The sequence below is a fragment of the Passer domesticus genome, chromosome 7 (assembly GCF_036417665.1).
Source record: "Passer domesticus isolate bPasDom1 chromosome 7, bPasDom1.hap1, whole genome shotgun sequence".
Lineage (NCBI taxonomy): Eukaryota > Metazoa > Chordata > Aves > Passeriformes > Passeridae > Passer > Passer domesticus.
In genome coordinates this window covers 60,284,201-60,306,782 of record NC_087480.1, presented here as the reverse complement: position 1 = coordinate 60,306,782, position 22,582 = coordinate 60,284,201, and the positions used below count along the sequence as shown (strand labels likewise).

General features: G+C 44.5%; 1 protein-coding gene across 20 annotated transcripts in view; it reads left to right on the top strand.

Annotated features, from left to right (window-relative positions):
• Nucleotides 1-22,582, top strand: part of DOCK7 (dedicator of cytokinesis 7) — a 102,074-nt gene that overhangs the window by 20,903 nt on the left and 58,589 nt on the right. For all 20 annotated transcript variants that reach the window (XM_064429087.1, XM_064429086.1, XM_064429095.1 and 17 more), the window contains 12 exons: nt 9,210-9,385; nt 9,485-9,553; nt 12,002-12,131; nt 12,238-12,450; nt 13,304-13,389; nt 15,327-15,393; nt 16,695-16,844; nt 17,553-17,633; nt 18,679-18,844; nt 19,479-19,621; nt 21,089-21,182; nt 21,921-22,083. In XM_064429087.1, the coding sequence (XP_064285157.1) occupies nt 9,210-9,385; nt 9,485-9,553; nt 12,002-12,131; nt 12,238-12,450; nt 13,304-13,389; nt 15,327-15,393; nt 16,695-16,844; nt 17,553-17,633; nt 18,679-18,844; nt 19,479-19,621; nt 21,089-21,182; nt 21,921-22,083 (1,538 nt within the window). The remainder of the gene's footprint in view (nt 1-9,209; nt 9,386-9,484; nt 9,554-12,001; nt 12,132-12,237; nt 12,451-13,303; nt 13,390-15,326; nt 15,394-16,694; nt 16,845-17,552; nt 17,634-18,678; nt 18,845-19,478; nt 19,622-21,088; nt 21,183-21,920; nt 22,084-22,582) is intronic.

Here is a 22,582-nt window from a genome sequence, read left to right as displayed (position 1 = left end):
GCCCCTGGGTCCCTGGCAGTGTCCCAGGCCATGGGACAGCCCAGGCACCCGTGGCTCATCCCTCCCTGCAGGGCAGAAAGTGTCCCCTGGGAGCTGAGAGGTGCCAAGGATTTCCACTCAGGAGAGCACTCTGTGCTTGGCAGGGCTGGGGGCCACCAGGGCTCAGGGCCACCAGGGCTCAGGGCCACCAGGGTCTGCCTGTGTGAGCCCCAAGGGTCTGGAGGGCTCTATCTCTACTGGCCCGATTTAACATTTCTGTGAAAAGTGGGAAATCTGTGATTTTTCTGCAGTCTCTGGTCAAATTGTTGTGGTTTTTTTTTTTTTTTTTTCATTTCTCTGTTGCTGTCTCAGTTTCTGCTTTCAGTTTTGTCACAATTTACCAGAGGGAGACTCTTCAAGATGAGTCTCAGTCCTTGCATTGTCTGTTTCAAAGTCTTTGTGTTCTCCAAATACTCTTGGTGAAATTACACAACTCTTAGTCATCAAGATCTTGTCTTCTTACCCGTCCTTGGAGGCATAACTCGTGTCTTTCTAGGGTTGGTAAGAAATTGCTTTAGTATTCCCAGATAACTAATTAATCTCTGATTAATATTAATATTTCTATACCCAAATGGCTTCCTGCATTAGCAACCAGTTATCTCAGCAAATAACCTGGCAGTATTTGTACGTAAAGCATCTCACTGGTTTTGGCTGTTATTTGTTACGTGTAGGATCCTTCTTTAGCTGGGTATATTTGTAATTATTTCACAGAACCCCAGACTGCTTTGGGCTGGAAGGACCTTGGAGCTCATCCTGTTCTACCCCCTGCCAGGGTTAGGAACAGCTTCCACCATCCCAGACTGCTCAAAGTCCTGTCCAGCCTGGCCTTGGACACTTCCAGGGATGGGGAATAATTTCCTTTCATTGGAGGCTTTTTCTAACTCAAGTACTGCAGATCTCACAGAATCCACTGAATGTTTTCAGGTTTTCTGAGGCTTCAGACACAGAGAATGCTTACAGCCATTTTTGGGGCACGTTTGCAGTTTGGAAATGAAGGACTTCCACCAGCTGCTCTCTGTGGTAATGACATCCCACAGAACACCAGGAATAAGAGCAGGAGACAGGGAGCTGCATTCCAGAGGCAGTGGGGAGGTACTGACTGCACTTGTGGCTGGGGAGGTGCCATCCCTGGTGAGCCTTGGGAGCTGCCTGTGGTTGATGGAAAGCAGAGATTGCCTAGGAATCTCCTTGCTTCATTTGAATATGTCCATGCATTATAAATGCGGCCAAAAAATGAAATGCAGGAGTTCTCTGGGCTCACCAGGCATCAGGAGTATGGGTTTTCTGAAATGCAGGGATGGCAGCAGGCAAATGTGTGAGTCTTTGAATTTGGATCTATTTGGGTTATTTTTGGAGCGCTTAGTTGAAAGAAAATGTCATTTTTGCAAGTAAAACATGTTTTTTCATTACTTGAGTGTTGTCAGTGGTTAATATTACACTGCTCATGTTTCAAAACCTCTTAGAGTGACTTGCCTGTAGTGCACACTTAAAAATAAATTTACTGCCTCTGTTTAGCAAGCTTATTTCTTTCAACTATTACCTTCTTTAACCTGCCTGCAAATTGTAATTTTTTTTTAGCCTATTACATTCTCAGATTTATTCTGAGTCCTTCAGTACATCAGTACTGTTCCCTGAGGTACCAGTATCCCTTTAAGGGTGACAGGATTTTGCCCCAGCAAGCACAGGCCATCTGCATTCCTGACTGCTCAGCAAGGGAAGTGCCTGTTTGCCCTGGAGACCCAGAGATAGCTGAGAGGAGGCTGGGCTCAGCTTTGAAATGTTAATCTGCTGCTTCTGTCCTTCCAAGATTTTGCCCAGGGAAGGCAGTGGGTGGGAAGTTGGTATTAATTTAGAATTTGGAGCTTTGGCACAATCTGTTGCAGTTTTAGCACGTTATAAATCGCTTAATATTTAAGGAGGTATCGAAGTTAAGATGGAACTTTGTCCTGGTTTCAACATTGGCAAGAAATACCAGCCTGATTTTGAAGAAGTGCTTTAGCTGCCAAGTAAAAATAGCAGTCAGGATCCTCCCTGTGATGAGGAGCTCTCTGCAAGGTTAATTTTTCAAGGTCCCTTATGGGATCCTCGCAGGGAGTTTTGCTCCCACGCAGGAAGGAGGCAGGAGGAACAACCTTGCACACTTTGCCATTGTCATTTTTACAGAGCCCTCAATTGTACTGATCCTCACAGGGGCTGGGCTCTGCCTTTGGGAATGATGCATCTTGTTTGAGCTAAAAGGGAAGTTGGGCTTGGATTGGGCCACAGCAGTTGGGTTGTGCCAGATGCATCCTGCCAAGCTGTCATGCCATAACCTCTCACTGCTCCTGGGGCTCCCTGGGGCATTGGACCTCCTGGGAGGGAGAAGGAAATGGGAGGGAATGTTGTTTTCTATGGCTGTGCTGTCACACACAAGCTGGAAAGGTCTGCAGGGTCCTAGCAGGGATGTGAGTGTGTCACTAGCAGTGTGTCCCCTGAGCCAGTGTGGGATGGGCAATCCCCTGTGCCCAGCTGGCTGTTGGGGAAGGGATGGGCTGAAGTCCTCCAGGCAAGCTTGGGAATGCCTGTGGACATCAGGGCACTGTGCTTCAGTCAGTCCCTGTGAGGTGGAGACAATAATTGTCCCTTTCTCTGCCCTAGTTGTTACTGAGCTGCTGTGCAGTGCCCAGGAGAGCAGATCTTGAGTCTTCAGGTACCTGAGCAGGTGCAGGTCTTGTACAAGCCTGACCTCTGCATTGTACTTTTTGTTTCCCTGCGTGAGCTGTCCCTGGTGTAGCTTTCCCTGCACTTTATCCCTTTGTTCCCTTTGTTATCCCTTTGTAAAGTGAGTGAAGGTTTGTGTTACCCTCCGTGGAGGGATGCCACATCCCCTCACTGAGGCTCCTGCAGATTTGTGCAGGGGCTTTTGGAAGTGATGAGGATGATGATGATGATGCAGGTAGGTGCTGAAAAGGAGGAAATAAATAGGAGAGAGAGAGACATGTGCACTAAAACTCCACAAAAATACAATGTTTGCTGTCTGGAGAAGGGCAAAGTCGATAGGGAAGGCAGTTTGATTTTCCAGCTTTTAAGGGGATGTAACAGTGAAGAATAACACAGCCTTAAAGGAGAAAGCTTGAGTGTCCCCAGTGCAGGAGAGCTGTAAACCTTTGAAATGGGGCTTTGTCCTGCAGGTGATGAGGGCCAGAGCTGCAGCAGCACAGGGGCACCTCTGGAAACTGCCTGTTCAGTGGGCTAGAGCAGCCAAATCAAGGCTGCAGTCTGAATTAGCTGATTAGACATGTCTGTGGTCAGGTTAAGGACATGCAGAATTGGTGTTTTTAATGTATATATATTTCCAAGTGAAGGGTTTGTTTGTAAGTCTGAGAGAGGGAGTCCCTTTTGATTTCTTCTGTGCTTTCAGTTTATCAGTGCTGTGATAAACACAGTGTTTGTGCTGCCAGGGAGCAGGTTATGCCTCTCTTACTCATCCTCAGCTGCCCTTTCTCCCCACATTGTCCTCCTGTGGGTTTTAATGGCACAGAACAGTGCTTGCCATGAGTGAGGTGGCAGTGCCTGATGCTGGGATAAAGATTGAGTGAAAACTGAGTTGGGGAATTGTCCAGAATTTCATCTGTAATTACAGCCTGCACAAAATCAAAGAGTGTTTTTTTAAAGAGCAGCAATTCTGGGAGCAGCTTTCCTTTGCATATTTTTAAGTGTGTATTTGCTGTTAATTTACATTATTCTGTGGTCCTAGTGGGGAAGATGCTCAGGGCTCTTGCAGACTTTGGTTTCTGGAGGGTGTTAATAAACTCCACAGAAATGGACCCCCTGGCAAGGATTTCCTGCAGTAATACTCCAGTATTCCCCATCAGGGTTGTCAGGGGAGACCACACTGGGGCCTTTCAGTGCTGAAAGCGGCTTGGAAAAAACGAGAGTGACTTTTTACACAGGCAGACAGGGATAGGGAGAATGGCTTCGAACCAAAAGAGGAGAAATTCAGATTAGATATTAATAAATTCTCCCTGTGAGGGTGGGCAGGCCCTGTGGGCTGTGGCTGCCCCTGGATCCCTGGCAGTGCCCAAGGCCAGGCTGGACATTGGGGCTGGAGCACCTGGGACAGTGGGAAGGTGTCAGGCTTGAAACAGGATGAGCTTTAAGGTCCTTTCCTGCAAAAGCACTCTGGGATTCTCTGATTAGCTAGATGATAGGTGGTCTGCATGTTTGCAAATACTTGACTGGAATTGTCCTTCTGCCTTGGGAAATCCAGTGAGGAAGAGCTGGCTGTGTTCTGTGAAGGAGACACCTACTGTTGCTTCTCTGGAGCTGCCAGGAGGAGTGGAGAAGGCTTTTCCTGGAGCAGGATGAAGTTTGCCCTGAAGGTGGCTGTGTGTGCAGCCTGCCAGCAAGCAGGGCTGTGGGGGAGCACAGCTTTATCCTCCTCAGCTCTTCCCCTTTCCTGCTGCACAGATTTCAGACCTTTTCATGTGCAGCTGGCACTCCTTTGGTGGTTGAGATCAGCTGCAGCAGTGCCAGCCCCTGCAGGCCAGGGCCATCAGCTCTTGTTTGTCCTGGTGCCACACGAGGTCACAGCAGGTTCTGCTCCTCCAGCAGCACTGAGGTTGCTTGGGATGATGGGGTTGGGTAACCTGGGCTTTACCTGAGCTTGTCCAGCTCCTCCAGTGTGCACGTTTCACCCCATGGGTGAAATTGTGTGGCAATTTCAGGTGATTGATGCTTTGCCCAGGTAACACAGCAACAGCCCTTGGTATTTTGTTTGTCCTTGTCTGTGGGGGTCCCAGTTGTTGGTTTCTCTGGGTCTGGATTGAAGGCTCTCCAGACAGTAGTTCATGTTGTGACTCAAGTATTTATTATTTCTTATCAGTTAAACAGTCTCACTACTGTGAGTTCTGCAGCTTTTCATTTCGTTAGAAGGCAAAAAATGGCCAACAATCTCTTGTTACAAGGTCTTTTAAGACTAAACTATCCAATTAAGAACTGACACCTGGATTATTTTCCCTTTTAACCCAATAACTGATCCCACAGAGCTGCAATATGGATTGTTCTGCCCAATTACAAAATGCCACCCAAACCCATGACAAAGGAGGAAAACAAAGAATGAAGAAGAAACCCAGGACAACCCCCTGTGCCCTCCATCCTGCTTCCATCCACAACATACTAAAAATCCCAAACCCTAAATTTCTCACCAAGTGATACACCTACACTGCTCTCTATAATCTATTGCACACTTTTTTGGGTTCTGGTCTATCTTGAAGTCCAGGAAACTTTCTCCATTAATGGGGGTCAAAGTCAGAGCTCCCCTGGGGGTCAGGGCACCCCAGAGCAGACACAGAAATATTCCTGGTGCCCTGGACTTCCACACTTGTCCCCATCCAAGCCTTTGGAGCGATGCTGGAGCATAGAGCAGGACAGGGGAATGATTAAACCATTGCCAGCAAGAGCCTTGAGAGGAGTCTTGTGGTTCTGTTCACACATGGGGACATCTTTTAGGTTCATTTTCCTTTTGGTGCATTTATTCATCCTTCTTCCCTCCTCCTCCTCTTTCATCACTTCTTCCCCCACAAATATCTGAAGCCTAAAATAATGTTCTTGCCTTTTATCTGCCAATAGTCTGACACCAAGTAGTTCCTCTCCATGGCCATGAATTTATGTTTGGCCTCTTCACTCAGGTGCTAGACAGTATTTCTGCCTGCACAGATGGTGAGTCTAACACAGGCCTCTGGCTTTGACTCTTATGTTTGTTTACATCTTCATGCTACAATAGTAACCCAAAGAGACAAACTGGAAAATTGGGAAGTGCAGCCTTGGGCCTAATCCTGGAATGTGTGAAGGGCTTGGAAGCCCCCAGGGTGCAGGGAGAACACTGCCTGCCTTTCTGGGTTGGCTGATTTGGAGCTGGCATGGCCCCTTCCTTCATCTCCTGTCCCACACATCCCAGTGCTCCTGTTGGACAAGGGCAATTGGAGATGTGAAATGCCAGGGATGGGGGGAGCTGCTGTGTTTTGGGCTGTGACAGCCTCACGCCCTGGGTCCTGCATGTCCCCGCGAGCTCTGCATGTTTATACATTAACTTGTATGAGGCTTCTCCTCATTTTTCTGTAATTCTGTTTGTCAGGATGAGTGGAGTGGAAAGGCTGGAAGGGATGAGGGGTAGGTTCCTGTGTGTTCAATAATCACAGGTAAATGAGTTTGTGCAGATTAAAACCCAACACTGCACAAGCAGCTCACTTCTGTAAGATCCCTCAGCTTTGGAGCTGCCGGGTCAGAAAGAGGAATAAAAGTAACTCTTAAAATGTTAGGGCTCAAAAACAGGGTCAGCTAAGCAGCTTTTTGTCATGCCATGGGCTTCCTCACCCCTCTGGGAGGAGCAGCAGGGATGGAGCTGTGCCCTGGCCGTGGCAGGGTGTGAGGGGATGCTCTCCCAGCCCCTCTGGACACCCCCTGCTTCTGCAGCTTCTGCCCAGGGTCTCGTTACTCATTTTGGCACTTTTATCTTCATTTGCAAGGAGTTCTCCAGTGCTTTGGTTCTGAGGTTTGTCAGGGGAAGGGGAGATGTGGCACAGAGCAGTGCTGGGGGCTGGCAACCTTTGGGAACAAACAGGCACTGGAGCAATTCCTTGAGGAAAAGCTGTCACCACCCTCTGAAGGTTGTAAGCTGGATCGTCACATGGGGCACCATTAGTGTTGATTTTTTGGGGGTTTTTTTGTTTTTTGGTATTTGTGGTGTTGATTTGTTGTTTTTTTTTTGTTTTTTTTTTTTTTTTGGTTGAGGTTGGGATTAAATTGTGAGATGATAAATTTTGCTTGGATTCAGATGTTTATTCGTTTTTATTTATATTATAGTCTCACAAAGTGTGGGTTCTATAGTACTTTTCTTTAACAAGGCAAAAATGGAGCTTTTTTTCCTATAACGTTTTTTAAGGATAAACTGTTTAATTAAGAAATTATACTTAAATTATTTTTATTTTTAATCTAATAATAAACTACTCATGACTGGCAAGGCAGATTTTTTTATTTAATTACACAATACTACTCAAAGTCATGAAGAAGAAGGTGAAGAAGAAGGATTAGCTTTTACTCCAGAACTTTTATATATATATTATATTCTGAACTTTTAAACTCTTAAGTTTTCTACTATGTGATATGACATACTTTTATTTAAACTTTACACGTATAATTTTAGTTCTGGTATTTAATTTTAGAAGGTTTTTTTATAGTGTTAGGTTAACTGTAGTGTTTTCTTGGGGGTTAGTGTTTGTTAGTACAGAAAGTTTAAAATTTTTCGTAAGCAGGGTTCCCACATCACCCCTCAGTGACGTTTGTCAGGGGTCTGGTGCCAAGGGGAGCTGCTGTGCCTGTTTGTGAAGAGCAGGGCGAGGTGGTGACATCTCAGCTGTGTGTGGCAGGAGCAGTCACAGGTTCTGCTCGTGGCAAGTGTTGCAGTGATGAAAACGGTGAAAATGTCTGGTTTGTGTTTTCAAAACTTCTCCTAAATCTCCAAAATCACATACTTGGAGTCCATTTCAAGAGCTCAGGATGAGCAGGGGGGAAAGGTTATGGGGTTGAAGAATGATCATCATCTTCCTGTGAAAGGTGTCCCTGCCCTTGGCAGAGCTGGTCTTTGGGGTCCCTTCCCACCCTTCTCTGATTCTTCTCATATTTCTTTACACAGAAATTAATTTATTTCACCTAAATTGCAGAATCAAACACCACATTTCCAGCCATCACATATTTTTTTGGTGAACCAGATTCTTACCTGGCAAAAAGTCACCTGGTCCACCTCCCTGACTTCTTGGATCACGCTGGTTTCCTGCTGGAGGTTTTGCCTTGTAAGAAAATTGCAGTATTCATTGAGGTTGGTTGTGGTAGGGAGGTTCTTTCAGTACCCTCTGTGTTAGCTGAGTCTTTTCCCTTGAATAAAAAGCTGATTAATTTCAGAACTTGTTTTCAACAGTTTGAAAACTGGAGTTTGGGATTTGTGTAGCAGTATTTCTGAGAAGCACATTTAAAACTGAAGTACCAAGTGTTCTTTGTAAAGTCATCTCCAACACAAGCTACAAGATAGTTCCTTGTCCCACAGAAATCATCTGGATGGCAGGAAAGGGGAAGTTAGTGGAGAAAACTGCTGAATTTGGATGTGCTTTGTGACTCTTGTTAAAACACTCAGCCTCACTGGCATGTGCCAGGGAATTCTAGGAAATCTCTCAGTTGCTGTAGAGACAGCTTCCTCAAAACTTGTTTTTAGTGTTTCATTTTCTTAATGTCTATGTTTATGTATAGCCTCATAGCATAATGATCTCATATCAGAATATTTATATGTATTTATGTAATGGGATATGTAAAAATACAAGTTATGCAATGTGAGTATGTATCCAGTTTATGCAAAGTTTCTTCTGATGTATCTAAAAAAAGCTCAGGGTGGTGAGATCAGCACTGCCAGTGAAATCTACTGTTCTCCTGCACGTTTTCAGTCGTTCTTTGTGCTTCAGGTAAAGGCTCTGTGCCCAATAAAGATGATTTTAAAGCATCCATTTTATTGAGGGCAGTGTCCCTTCCTGGCATGGGCAGAGTCATCGTGGCACTAAAGGCTCTAATACCAGGGAGGAGAGGTGGTTAAACTTGTACCTGTGGTAGGTGAACATTGTGTTTTGTGTTCCTCAGAGAGGTGGTTTAATTCAAAATAATGTCAGTCCTCAGAGCTGTGTGGCTGCCTGAGTTCCTGGTAAATCAGGCCTTGCTCTGGGTTCTGCCTGGGGCAGGAAGGGTTCCTGCATCTTGGATCAGGATCAAGGTTCCCTTTGTGATCCCAGCCTGGTAAAAACAAATCCAGGCTCAGATAGGTGGGAAATAAAGTACTGAGTTTGCTTTTGTTGTATTTCTTGAAAATAGATGTCACCTTTTCTGTGTCTAGTTGTGCTTTTTAGGTGGTGATGGTACGGACCAGAGAAACATGCAGAGGGAAATCAGATAAAAGATAAGACACAAGAAGCAGCTCTGTGATGTGCGTTAACACCACTGAGGTTAACACCACCGGGGTTAATCACCTGATGTTGCATCAAATCCTGCACAGGGCAGAAGAACTGGTTTAAAAAAGAGCAGAAAAGGCGCTGGTGATTTTCCAGCGTTCGTTCACCTCGGTGTAAGCCCCGCGGTGCTTTGTGTGTTCCCAGGTGCCTCTCACAGAAGCTGTGGACCCCGTGGACCTGGAGGAATATCTCAGTGCCCACCCTCTGGCCGTGGAGTCGGGGCCCCTGCGGGACCTGCTGGAGTTCCCCCGCGATGACATCGAGGTGGTTTACACCCCCCGCGAGTGCCGCACGCTCGTGTCGGCCGTGCCCGAGGAGAGGTGGGACACGAGGTGACCTGGTGCTGCTCCAGGGAGTGAAACGTGTGTGTAAGAAATCCTCGCCATCCCTGTGATCTTTGGTGTTCATTCCTTTAACAGCGAGATGGACCCTCACGTGCGGGACTGTGTCAGGAGTTACACGGAGGACTGGGCCATCGTGAACAGAAAGTGAGTGAGAGACCCTCTGGTGCTTGTCACCTTAAGTTCATGTTTAAATTTTGGCCAGGTGCTATAAGTAGGCTCAAAAATACTGTCCTGGCTGCTGATTGCATGTGCTCTGGGTTTTTGTTGCCTGCTCCAGCTGAGCTGATGCTTTGTGTTTGGAAAATTGGATCTCGGACCCAAAATCCCTTGGGGCATTTGGAAAATCTGGGCCATTTCAGTCCATGGTTCCTCCTTTACCATGGTAGAGCAATTAGGGAATGTGGACAAGTAAAATTATTTTCAGCATTTGTTTCTTCCTTTGTTCCATCTGGTTTTAGTTCTTTTTAGAGACAAGTTGCATTAATTTTGCAGTGATTTATGAGGAGTCGCCACCATCTGATAGACAAGGTGCCCTCTGCAGCTTCCTTTGATTCCCAGAGAGACTTGGGGAAAGTACATCATTCAGATAAATGTTAATATTTGAGCCATCACAACATTTACCTAATGAGTTAACAGTTCAGAGGATGGGCATGCATTGATTATTCCATGCAAATTAGCAGGAAGGGTTCTGAGAGGCTTCAGTTGGAGCAGGGACTCTCTTGGATGATTGGAAGTCTGATGGCTTCAAGAGCTGTCAGGGAGTGAGTGATCCATGTGATGTGCATCACCTACAAATGACTTGGCTGCAGCTCCAGCTCTGCCCTTGTGGCAGTTGCTACAATTCACTGGTTTAATGTTGTCCTGAGAGCCACTTCAGGGGATGCTCAGGCTGTGCTTGGCACTGCTAACGTGACCTAATAAAAAAGTGTTTTGTAATCCCATACAAAAAAACAACAACAACAAAAAAAAAAAAAAAAAAAAACAAAACAAAACAAAAAAACACCCAGAAAGGAACCCAAGAGGGAGGGAGATGTTTTATTAACTCCCAGCCTTGGCAGCAGAGGCTTGGATACACCTGGACAGTGTGACCCAGCCAGCCACCCACTCCTGGCTTCTCAGTGACTTTCATGGGAACCTGGAATTCCTGGCCGTGATTCCTGCTCTGATGGATGAGCTTTATTTGGTGGGATTTTGTCTTCTGAGAGTCATAGCTTGGATAAAATCGTGGCAGTGCACTGGGTGGAAATGGAAGAGTTACTGCTGGAGCAGGGGAAGAACCCAAAAGCTCAGCTGGGAAGGACTGAATTGTTTTTCAAGTAAGGGTGCCAACAATTTCCTCTTAATCCATCCCACTGGATGGTTCCAAGTCCTCTGGCTAGCTCCAGGGGCACAAACCCCAGCTCTTGAAGAACTGCTGGATTGACTTCTGACATTCCATTCTTTTCTTCCCCACCCCAGGGGAAATAATCTTTATGTCCATCTCTGCCTCCAGTTTTTTGCAACCAAAATGTTTTTGAGGCAGGGAGATCCACCTGCTCAGTAATTCCTTTAATGATATTGGAAAAGGTGAATAAGTTCACTGGCCTGAAAAAAAAACCTCTGGCATATTCTGATTTCAAGCTTATGGCATAATTTCTGTGTGCTAGACTGAGAAAGTCAGGTGTGAAGTAGAGATAATTTGGACTTGTTGGTGGAGCTGTGATGGAAATGCAGACATCCAGGTGAGGATTGTACAGATCCTATTGTTCAGCTCTTAGGAATTACAGCCTAGCAAGGAAAATGCATTCCTCTTTTTTTTCTCTTCCCCTCCATTATTAGCTGCTAGCATTTCCATGGTTTTCCCATATCTGGAGCATCCCTCTGTGGTAACTTTAGTGCCAGGGCATGGTAAGAACAATTAATTCTCGCTGTGATCCCAGGAACTGACTTGGAGTGAGTATTGCAGGGAGGCCATGGCTCTACCCATGTGTTTGTGTATAAATACAGACGTGGTGCCATTTGGCACCCAAAAATTTGTTAGTCAAAGAGATCTGCTCCTGTCAGCACAGCAGGCAGACTGTTGTTCACTTGTAGGAGCTCTCACACTCTGGAAGGCTCTGAGGGACCCACTTTCCTTGCATAGATGCTATGTAAAGACACTTGTTTTAGTCTGGGTTGGAAAATTGTTATCCAGAGGTGCTCAGGATTTTCCTGAGTTGCTGTTTTGGTTTTCCAGTTAATCATTTTATCTGCTCCAAGTCAGTTCCTGCTCCAGCAGAACCACTGGCCTTCAGCCCTCGTGTTCCCGGCCTGTTTTTAGCTTGGCATCACAATGGCACATTTTACAGTGACTTTAATTGGCCCTTGATAATCCTCCTTTTGACATCACCCAGAGTGGCTTTATAGATGAACAGAGTCACATTGTAGTGCTGGAATAGTGGCTGTTGGATGATGCCCCAGCTCCAGTGGAGCTGACTGGAAATTGTGTGTGCAGAGAGCAGCTCCTGCCTCGGGAGCACCCACGCTGACAATGCTGGGTTTGTTCCCAGTGCTGCTTCTGGGGTCGGGGTCAGAAGGGCTGCTGAGAACGTGTTTGAAATCCCCTGTTTGCAGATACCACAAGCTGGGGACCGGGTTCAACCCCAACACCTTGGACAAACAGAAGGAGAGGCAAAAAGGGCTCCCCAAACAGGTCTTCGAGTCCGACGAATCTCCTGATGGCAACAGCTACCAGGATGAACAAGTAATGTGCCTTTAAAACCTCCCTACATAAAACCTAATTTATGGCCCTGCTTTAAAAGCGCAGTCCTTTTCCCATTAGAAGTTGCTTTTAATTTGTTGGCTCCCAGGACGACCTCAAGCGCCGCTCAATGTCGATCGACGACACGCCGCGGGGCAGCTGGGCCTGCAGCATCTTCGACCTGAAGAACTCCCTGCCCGATGCCCTGCTCCCCAACCTGCTGGACAGGACCCCAAACGAGGAGATCGACCACCACAACGAGGACCAGAGGAAGTCCAGCAGGCACAAGGAGCTTTTTGCACTACACCCAGCACCAGATGAGGTATTTTTGCAAGCGTGTGGGTGAGGCTAAAAAAGTGAAGGGTATGAAGTGAAAGCTGCCAGTCTATGAGAAATTCTGTCCAAGGCACCACATATTAGGTTCTGTTTTGTTGGGCTAGGGTTTTATGAGCTCTCAAAAGGGAACTTAATACACCCAAGGATATCTTAACTATTACCTTTGGAGGCGAAGAATGAGCAGGATGGCTTCTGCTGCAGTGTTTGAAACAAAAAGGTTTAATAAAAGGCAAAATAATAAACAGAAAATCCGAGCCAGGTACAGAGGTTTGTTCCTTCTAGAAAACACATTCGCAAAAGCCTCGTGGTTCTTTTGTTCTCTCCTTTTCTACCTTATGGCCCAGGCAGGACTTTTTGGCTTCTGTCCAATTAGGTGACTCCAAAGTTTTAATGAAGTCTCTGGGGTCCTATAAGGTGGCTTTTTGTTAGGAGAAACTTCTGAGCTTCTTTCCTTTTTTGGGGGACAAAAGCTAGTTTGCCACTCTGTCATTAGGAGGCATTCTCCTACACTCCTACAAGTCTGCCTTAATCTTAAAGGGTTTAAGATCACCTGTGTTTAACTTGCATGAGAGCTGCTGCTATTTTGTGTTTTGCAGCATGTTTTCTTGCCCATAGATATTCCTTTCTAAAGATTGGGTTCCCTTCTGGTTATGCAATCTCCAGTAATGTAGAAACATTAAAGGGATTTAATTTAGCATATTTATGGCTGCTGGTGAATGCACCGTGCTGGGAAGCCTCAGATTAAATTGGTGCTGTGTCTTAGAAGAAAAAAAGTGATGGATGTGTTTACCTCCTGGTTCTGCTGGTGGTTTGTACAGGAATTGTGTCTCTAATTCCAGGAGGAGCCCATAGAGAGACTCAGTGTCCCTGAAGTACCCAAAGAACACTTTGGCCAAAGACTCCTGGTGAAGTGTCTGTCCCTGAAGTAAGTACCACTCCAACAGACAGAAATTCAGAATTCAAATCTGCTGCTGTGTCCATGTGCATCTGTGTCATGGTTTTCCCAAAAAACTCTCTTCCTTATCAAACCAGGACACTCTGGGGTAACTCCACTGCCTTTTTCATTGTCCTGGAAGGGTCACTGCATTGTTTGGTCATAGGCTTCCAGGTTCATTTTGTAAAGCTTGAGTTGCACAGTTGTACCTTCAAGACTTCCTGCAGATGATGAGACAGGAAATATCCTCCTCCCTTGGCTTTCCTCCCTGTTGCTTTCCAGCTCTACCTGTTCCATGTCCCTGGCACGTGACATGAGGCTTCACCACGCTCCCCCAGGGCTCTCAAGCTGGCCACTCACTGGTGTTCCCCTCCCTAAGGAGGAAATTTGAGATTAAATTTAAAGATTAAAAATGCTCGAGCCTTAAAAACATAAAGACAGCCAAAGATTTGCCAAAGTTTAGGCTCAACAACCTTGACTGTGTCCCTTTAAGAGTGAAGACTTTATATACTTAGTAAGCATTAACTGGAGGAATAGAAACCTGTTAAACAAGTTTAATGAAGTGGAGCTCCTGAATATAGGGTTACCTGCAGCTGGTTCATTGCCTATAACTCTTCTCTAATAACACAAGGTAAAATTTTACTGTTATTCCCTTGGAGAAATAAAGTACAAAACTGATTTTCCACACTGCTGTATTCATCTTCTGTGTCCTCAGTTAGGTCAACCCTTCTTATTAGAGAGCTCCAGTTGCTGCTCATAACTGAGATATATGTGTGGGACATTTCTCCTGCTCGTAGAGTACTCCAGGACCTAATATAGCCATAGAGATGAACTGATTTTGCAGCCTTTTATGAACTGGAACAACATAATATGCAGTAGCACTGCAGCTTTCCCTCCAAAGGAGGGTGTCTTTAGCATAAATAAGTTAGATGCTGGAAATTAATGTTTTCTGCTCTTTAAGCATCTCTTGCTGACTGCAGATTTATAGGAGATCTGCCCAGCTCCATGTTTGCTTTGTGTACCTGGGAATCTCTGAGCTGTGCTCGGGGATGTGATCCAAGATTGTGCCATCTCAGTGGCACAAAACAAGGACATCTTCCCCAGGGAGCAGGCTCAGATGTCCTAAGCAGGGTTATTTCCAGGTTAATCTCAGCTTTGTTGCAAAACTGGAGAGAAAGCACCTGTTTGGTGGTGTTGGAAGGAGGAGTTCCAGGCTGAAGCTGAGAGCTCCCTGCAAGGGCTGGGTGTGGAGGGGACATGGATTTTGTGGGGAAGCTGTGCAGGGCAGAATGGCATTTCAGCCCCTGCTCACTGTGTGCAGGGACAGGTTTTGCATGCTTTTAAATTCCTGTAGGTGCCCAGGTGTTCTGACAATAAGTTCAGCTCTGTTTGGTGGGCCATGTTCTTGTTGGGAGTGTTGGAATTTGCATAAACACTGGATAACAGTCACTGTGCAGAGCTGGCACCACTGTGCAGAGCTGGCACCTTTCTAAGGGTTTTTTTTTGTACTTTTTGACAACATTTAATTGTTGAAATTGCTAAAATAGGTGTCCCTGCTGTCCAGAGGCAGGAGCCCTGTGGCCAGGGATGCTGAGAGGAGCAGTTGCCATTTATCTGGGGAAACTCAGGGAATTGGCTTCTCCAGGGCATCAGGAGAGCTGAGTGCTCCAGTTACCCCAAATTACAACTCCTGCCCCTTTGAGGAGGCTTCTGGGCTGCTTTGCTTGGCTTTCAGTGAGGTAAAATGGCTTTTGGAAGGTCCAGGGAGCACTGAGGTGGTCCTGGTGGAGTGGGGTGGAAATTGGGAAAGGAGATCCCTGTGGAGCAGGAGCTGCCCTCCCCATCACCCAGGGAGGATTTGGGGACAGGGTTGGTTATTCCCTCTGACAAAATGCAAGTCAACTGATTCTGTGTTTCCTTCTTTCAAGATTTGAAATAGAAATTGAGCCCATTTTTGCAAGTTTGGCTTTGTATGATGTTAAAGAAAAGAAGAAGGTAGGTTTTTAATTACTTGAGTGTGACATTTCCACTGAAATTCAAACACAAAAAATGGAGGAATTAATTCTGGTGGCAAAGCTTTAAGAGGACAGTGACATAGAGGTTGGAAGAATGATGAGGGCATTTCATGAACCATCTTGTGTGGTCTTCTTTGTAAAGCAGTTGAGGTATAAAAATTTCCTAAAAATATTATCTCGTACATCATCTAATACTTTTCTAAAAATATTATCTAATATGTGAGTGCCTGAAATCAGAATATATAGATATAGATATATATATACACATATATACATATATACACAAATATACACACACACACACACACATATATATATATAAATATGTATATATATATATATTTTAAAAAATGTAGTCCAGTTTTGGCTTTCAAAAGTCTCTTCCCCAGAGGGAACTTAGGTAACTGAAACCTTTTATTTAGGTTAGGATTTTATGACTTTCTTAATCTCTTTTTGGTGATTCAGCATGGCATGGGTCCAACAACACTTCAATAATGCACAGAAAGTCATGCATGCTGAAATTGCTACAATCAAAACAAAACTGAGGAGTCTTTTCAAGATCTAAGTTATAGGAAATGGAAAATACATTTATTCACCTATTTATGTTCTGTATTTAATATTTAAAGAGTCTCTTAGTTTTCCTTGTTCAAGATATTAGCAGTAGTGGAGAGAAAAATGTTAAAAATATGCATTTTGACATTTATCTCTTTAAGACTTGAATTTAATGCATTGAGATTTAAGTTATGTAGATGAGAGTATGTGGAATATTATGTGAACTTTGTTTAATATTTAAATCACATTTCATAAGCCAATTTTATCATCTCATTACTCCTTTTTTTGGCTCTAACATAGTAAGTTCTTTAGTGACCTCTGGTGTTGGTAGCCTGCTCACATCTTTTTTGGCTCTGAAGCTTTGCAGTCAAGGATTGCTGGTTCAGGGCAGAAGCCTCAGTGTCTGTCTTTCAGGAGGTGTTAGTTTGACTTTCTCTGTTTTTTTAAAAATATTTTGGTGTTTTCAGTTCAGCTAACAATGGTAATTCCTAATCCTGTGATGGAGCTGCACACCTGAGAGGAAGTTTTATTTGTGGTGTTTCCTCCATTTCCTTTCTCACTGTCCTGCCTTGGTTTTTTATCAAAAAGGCTTTTTTTTTTTCCTTTTCATACATGGTTTGACACGAGAAGTTTTAACATGTATTTGAAAACAATTTAAAATTGTTAATGAAGAGTTTATAAAAAATATATATATAACTAATGCTTGCAACTACCCCATTTCTCCCTTAGATTTCAGAGAATTTCTACTTTGATTTAAACTCTGAGCAGATGAAGGGAATGCTTCGGCCTCATGTCCCCCCTGCTGCCATTTCCACCCTGGCCAGATCTGCCATCTTCTCTATCACCTACCCATCCCAAGATGTCTTTCTAGTAATAAAGGTAAGAAATGCCAGGGAAATTGAAATTATTGTGGTTTTTATTTAAAGTAAAACAGAAGTTTTGTTCTCAGAAGTGTAAACAGTGCTGCTTTATTTCAAGTATTCTCACTTCAGTTCCTTTGTAACAACCAGTTCAGTGCACTAAAGCTGGGGAGAGCACAAAGGTTTCTTGATGATATAAATCAGTTTTCTGGGGCTTGACCTTGGTTTTCATATAAAGCAATGTGCTGACTCCTTAAAATGACAGATAAGTCAGTGATTTAAAAATATCTATTGATCTGGATCTCATTTCAAGAAGGATACACGCCCCTCAGCCAGATTTTCAGATGTATTTAGGGCAGAAATTGCCAAGAGAGTGAGATCCATAACTGAAATAAAATGCAGCATTGGTCCCTCCTGGGTTAAAGTAGACAAAAATAAAAGTTATTCTCTGTTCTCTCCTTTGGTTCAGTGAATGCACAAATGTTGCTCGTTCAGGTGGGTGTTTGAGCCAAGATTTTTGGCTGGACTCTGGGTAAAAAATCATCCTGTGGTCAGAAGGGGAGTTCAGGACAGATTTGCAGTTCACAGGCAGTGTGAGGGGTCTGCAGAAATGCTTCTCACACAAGGACTCACCAGGCTGCAGCTCTTGTGGAAGAGTTTTCTCCTTCCTGGTGCTTGTTCAGTTTATTAATATATGTCCTTAAAATGGTTCCTTTTCCCTTCTCAGCTGGAAAAAGTTTTACAGCAGGGAGATATTGGGGAGTGTGCAGAGCCTTACATGATTTTTAAAGAATCTGATGCAGCAAAGGTAAGGATTTCTTTGGTGTTTTGATAAAAAATTAAATGTATTTTCTTTTACCTTGGATGGTTGATACTGTTCCTGTCTTTAAAAGGATCCATTTTTAATTAGGAATTAATCCCATTCTAAAGGCCAAAAAAGAGCCAAAAACCTTTGAGTCTTGATGCCTTTTTGGGGTGGACTAGTTAAAGGTCAGCAGATTTTGTGGCTGCCAGGGGAGATTTGTGGTTCCCATCAAACTCAGTCATCTGTGATTCCCTGTCCCAAAGGATCAGCTGGGTCAAGGGAAGGCAGCCTTGGATGGGAATTTGCAGTAAAAAATGCAACTTTTCCACTGCTTTTGCAGCTTTAACCCCATCACTTCTGCCTGGTTCTAGAACCTCCAAAATGGTTCCTAATTTGGGGTGCAGGTGGGTTGGGCCAGGTGGAGATCAGAGGGTGATAATGAGGGCTGGGTGAAGGGCAGAGCAGAGGTTCCAGCCCTTCCTGTGGTCTCAGCCTCTCCATTTCCCAAAAACTTGGATGATTTGTTCACTTTAATCAACCTCTTAATAAATTATTTCCTCCCCAAAGCTCTAAAAATTGCTCTTTCATATGCAGAGCTATGGAAAAATCCTCTTTTATTCCCCTTTTTCCTTGACAAAATGAGTATGATAGTACTTATTTGAGGAGTGTTTTGAGTTTCCCACACAACTCCAGATGATCTGAGCACCTCCTGCATAAAATCACAATAGGAAAGGCCCTTTCAGCCTCCACAGGAGCAAATTCAGATTTTCTTGAAGGAACAGTGGGCAGATGCGCTCACTGGGGTTTGCCAGGCTGTTCAGGAGGATTAAGAACATAAAAGACTGTTTTGACTGTCCTCTGGTGGCCTCTTTTGGGAAGCAGGAGTTGCATTTTCCCAACACTTGCTGCTCCTCCTCTGGAAGTGCTACAGAAACACAAATCATTGGGAGCTGGAAAAGACACCATCATTCCTCAGTGATTTTGCTGAATGAACCTCTGACCCTGTTCCTCTCCTTTTAACCTCCTGGACTGAATATTTTCTTCACAGAACAAGGAGAAGTTGGAAAAACTGAAGGGCCAGGCAGAGCAGTTTTGCCAAAGACTGGGGAAGTACCGGATGCCTTTTGCCTGGACAGCCATTCACCTCATGAACATTGTGAGCAGTGCTGGCAGCTTGGAAAGAGACTCCACAGAAGTTGAAGTTGGCACAGGAGGTACAGGACTTGGCATCTGCAGGAGGGAACGTGGGCAAATCCAGAGGTTTTGGTTCATATCCTGTAGCTGCTGTTGCTCCTTTTATTGCTTTCCTCCCCCTACCCTGATGGTCTGGGGTCATGGTTGAACTAAACCTGAAAAGTCCATGATAACAAATGGATTTATCTTTCAAGGATTTTACTAGCAAACCATCTGTTATATTATTTAAAACCAGGCTTGTGAGACTGAGGGAGCATTACAGGCTGATGAACATTTTCCAAAGGAGTGGATTAATCTTTGCGAGCCACATAGCTCATCCGAAACTGCTCTTCAGCATCCCCAAAACTGCCAGCTTCATCATCTTTCAGAGCCAGGGAAATACATAAATCTCAGCATGATAAAGACTTTTATAACAGCAGGAAGGCACTGGGGTGAGGTGGCTGGGAGGGGAGCAGGAGTCAGCTGTGCTCCACAGCCTCCCAATGCCTCGAGTGGGAGCATCACCCCCTTTCTGTCACCTATGGCATCATTCCCTCCTGCTCTAAGGGAAGGAGTTCTTCCTTCCCCAGGAATCCTGCTTGGAACCAAAGCAGGCTCTGGGACTGTAGTTTTTCTGCTTTATTTTTAATTCCTTCTCACTGCTGTGTCTTGCAGAACGTAAAGGGTCGTGGTCGGAGCGGCGGAATTCCAGCATCGTCGGGAGGAGATCCCTGGAGAGGACCACGAGTGGGGACGAGGCCTGCAACCTGAGCAGCTTCAGGCCAGCCACCCTGACAGTGACCAACTTCTTCAAACAGGTCTGGCAGGGCAAGGGCTCACCCAGGAGTTATTTCTTGGACAGAAGGATTGGATGCTGTGAGGTCACTGCGTGATTAATTTGGGATTAATTTGATTTCTGCTCCCCAGTCGCAGGGAGACTTGGAGCAGCATTCAGTTTGTGTTATTTATCAGTTATCATGGAATCACAGACTGGTTTGGGTTGGAAGGGAGATTAAAGCCCATCCAGTGCCATCCCTGCCATGGCAGGGACACCTTCCACTGTCCTGGCCTTGGGCACTGCTGGGGATCCAGGGGCAGCCACAGCTGCTCTGGGCACCTGTGCCAGGGCCTCACTTCCCTCCCAGGGACAATTTTCTCCCTAATATCAAATCTAAACCTTCTCTAAGTTATATATTACATAATATTTATATAGTATATTAATTCTGCTAGAGGTGAATCCAATTCCTCAGAGTGATTTAAGGTTGACATCAGTTCCCTGGACACGTCCAGGGATCCCTGAGGAGAACAAAGCATTCTGCTTCTGGTGCTGCTTTGCTGAGTGGCAGCTCCTCCTCGCCAGAGCTTGGGATTATCCTGAGCAGTGGAACACATGAGTAAAGGGAAGAAATTTTTTAGTTAAGCTTAGCAAAAAGTAATGAGCTGAAAATTTTCTAAAATTTGCCTAATGTCACATCTAGTTAAAGAAAAACTGGTCTCTAAGTTAGTAATGATTTACAAACGCATGTATTTATTTACTTTGTTGAGGTTATTTTTACTTTGAAGCAGCTCATTTTATTTAATTGGTTCTTTAAAAACTGCCAAACATTAATTTAAGATTTTAAATTTCATATTATTTATTATCTTCCTTTTCTCCTGTTTGTATATTTAATTGAACACTACCCAGTATTTTTCTTCTTCCATTCGCTTATTTTTTTTCTTTTTTATATTGTGATTTCTTACCTTTAAAATCAGGTGTCTTCTGCTTTTGGGTGGCAGAGTCCCATTTTCTGTAATCCTTCCAAAATTGGCAAAACTCTGAGCTATTAGAATGGGCATGAGGAAGACTGACAACAGACTCCTTGCCCTTCCTACTTTTCCTGGAAAATAAGTCTGTTCTGGGCTCATCCCAAAGGAAGGGCAGAGGAGAAGGAATGAGGATCACCTCCTGAATGACAGATTCTTTTTCTAACTATTACACTTGCTAAAAAATGGGTATTTTTGGGAAACCTTTTAGCAGCCATTTCCAGTTTGGAAAAAGATAATATTGATGGGGAGAGAAAAGGCTTTCAATTAAAAGTTCCTGCAGCTGTCAGAGTGATTAATAAGGGATGGAGGCAGGGGAAGGGATGGAGAAGTGAAGTGTAATTTAACGCGTTAATGGTAACACCTTGTTCTGGGAAGGGACAGTTGGCTGTCAGAGGGAAGAGCCTGTGGGGTGAGAGGCTTTGTTCGCTCTGGCAGCCCTGGAGGGGAGTTTGGGTAAGCAAATGTTGCACCCTGAGCAGGAGGGGGATCGCCTGAGCGATGAGGACCTGTACAAGTTCCTGGCTGACATGAGACGTCCCTCGTCGGTGCTGCGCAGGCTCAGGCCCATCACAGGTACCAGCTGTCATTGTCTCTGCTTTCTGATGAGGGCATGGCACCACCCCGGGGCTGGGCACCATTTACTGCCCACACAAACATCAGCCTCACAGGCTGTGAGGTTTTAAAGGAGCAAGCTGTTGGCCATAGCTCAAAGTAGTCACAAGTTCTTTGTTACAAGGCAATAAATAAGTTTCTAATGCAATGGCCACAAGGTGTATTTTGCTTTTCTAACCTATCACCTTTACTCACTTCTACTGCACTGAAGTACTTACTCCTACTTTTACCCAGTGGGCTATTATCACTGTATACACAGATGCTTCTATTATAACTTCTCAACTCTTTGCTTTCTCTGTACAACCACACCCCTGCATTATAAACCCTTCACCATCTTATCAATACAGTTTCTTACTTAAGGCATATTCTTTCCTACAACTATAGAAACATAAGTCCATGAATTTTCCATTTAATGTCTGTGTGTTGTAGCTTCACATCAATCCAAACTTCTCCCAAGGCTGCAAGGACACAGTCTCAAGCTGTGTCAAGGGAAATATAGGCTGGATATCAGGAAAAAGTTTTTTACAGAAAGGGTGATAAAGTTCTGGAATGGTTTGTCTGGGGAGGTGGTGGAGTCACCATCCCTGGATGTGTTTAAAAACTGACTGGATGTGGCACTGGGTGCCAGGGTTTAGCACAATTGTGCTTTTAAAAATTAATTTCCATTTATTAATGAATAAAACCCTTTTCTTCTTGCAGCTCAGTTGAAGATAGACATATCTCCAGCTCCAGAGAACCCCCACTACTGCCTAACCCCAGAGCTGCTGCAGGTCAAGCTTTACCCAGACAGCAGAGTCAGACCCACCAGAGAAATCCTGGAGTTCCCTGCCAGGGATGTCTACGTTCCAAACACCACATACAGGTCAGAGTTTGGAAATTCATTTCACTTTCCAGGGCCTGGGACTGGCAAGTGTAGAAATTCCTCCCTTATCAGCAGACTTGTTGCAAAATTTGGTTGATGGGCAGAGGTGCTGTGCCAGAGGCATGGGAAGGGCTCAGGCTGACACAGCAGGCAAGGCTCAGCTGGGAGGGACAGACAGGTTTGCATCAAACTTGGCTGTGAATAAGAACACAGGAGAGGTTTCTCCATTTCTCCATTGTGTTAAATTATTTTCAGTTTTATGTAGGTTTTTTTCCTTTGCTAAAGTCACCATTCTCCTACTGGTTTTATTAATTTATGTCATTTTCAGTGACTTTTTTTTTTTTTCTTTAAAGTGAGGGTTAGAAATATTGAAAATGCATAATCCCTTTGTTCATATTTCCATTTTGGTTTCCAAGCAATTTCTTTGTTTACAATACTTGACAAAAATCCTCTGAATCGCTGAAAATTAGGAAATTTTTCTAAATATCTTGGGAAACAA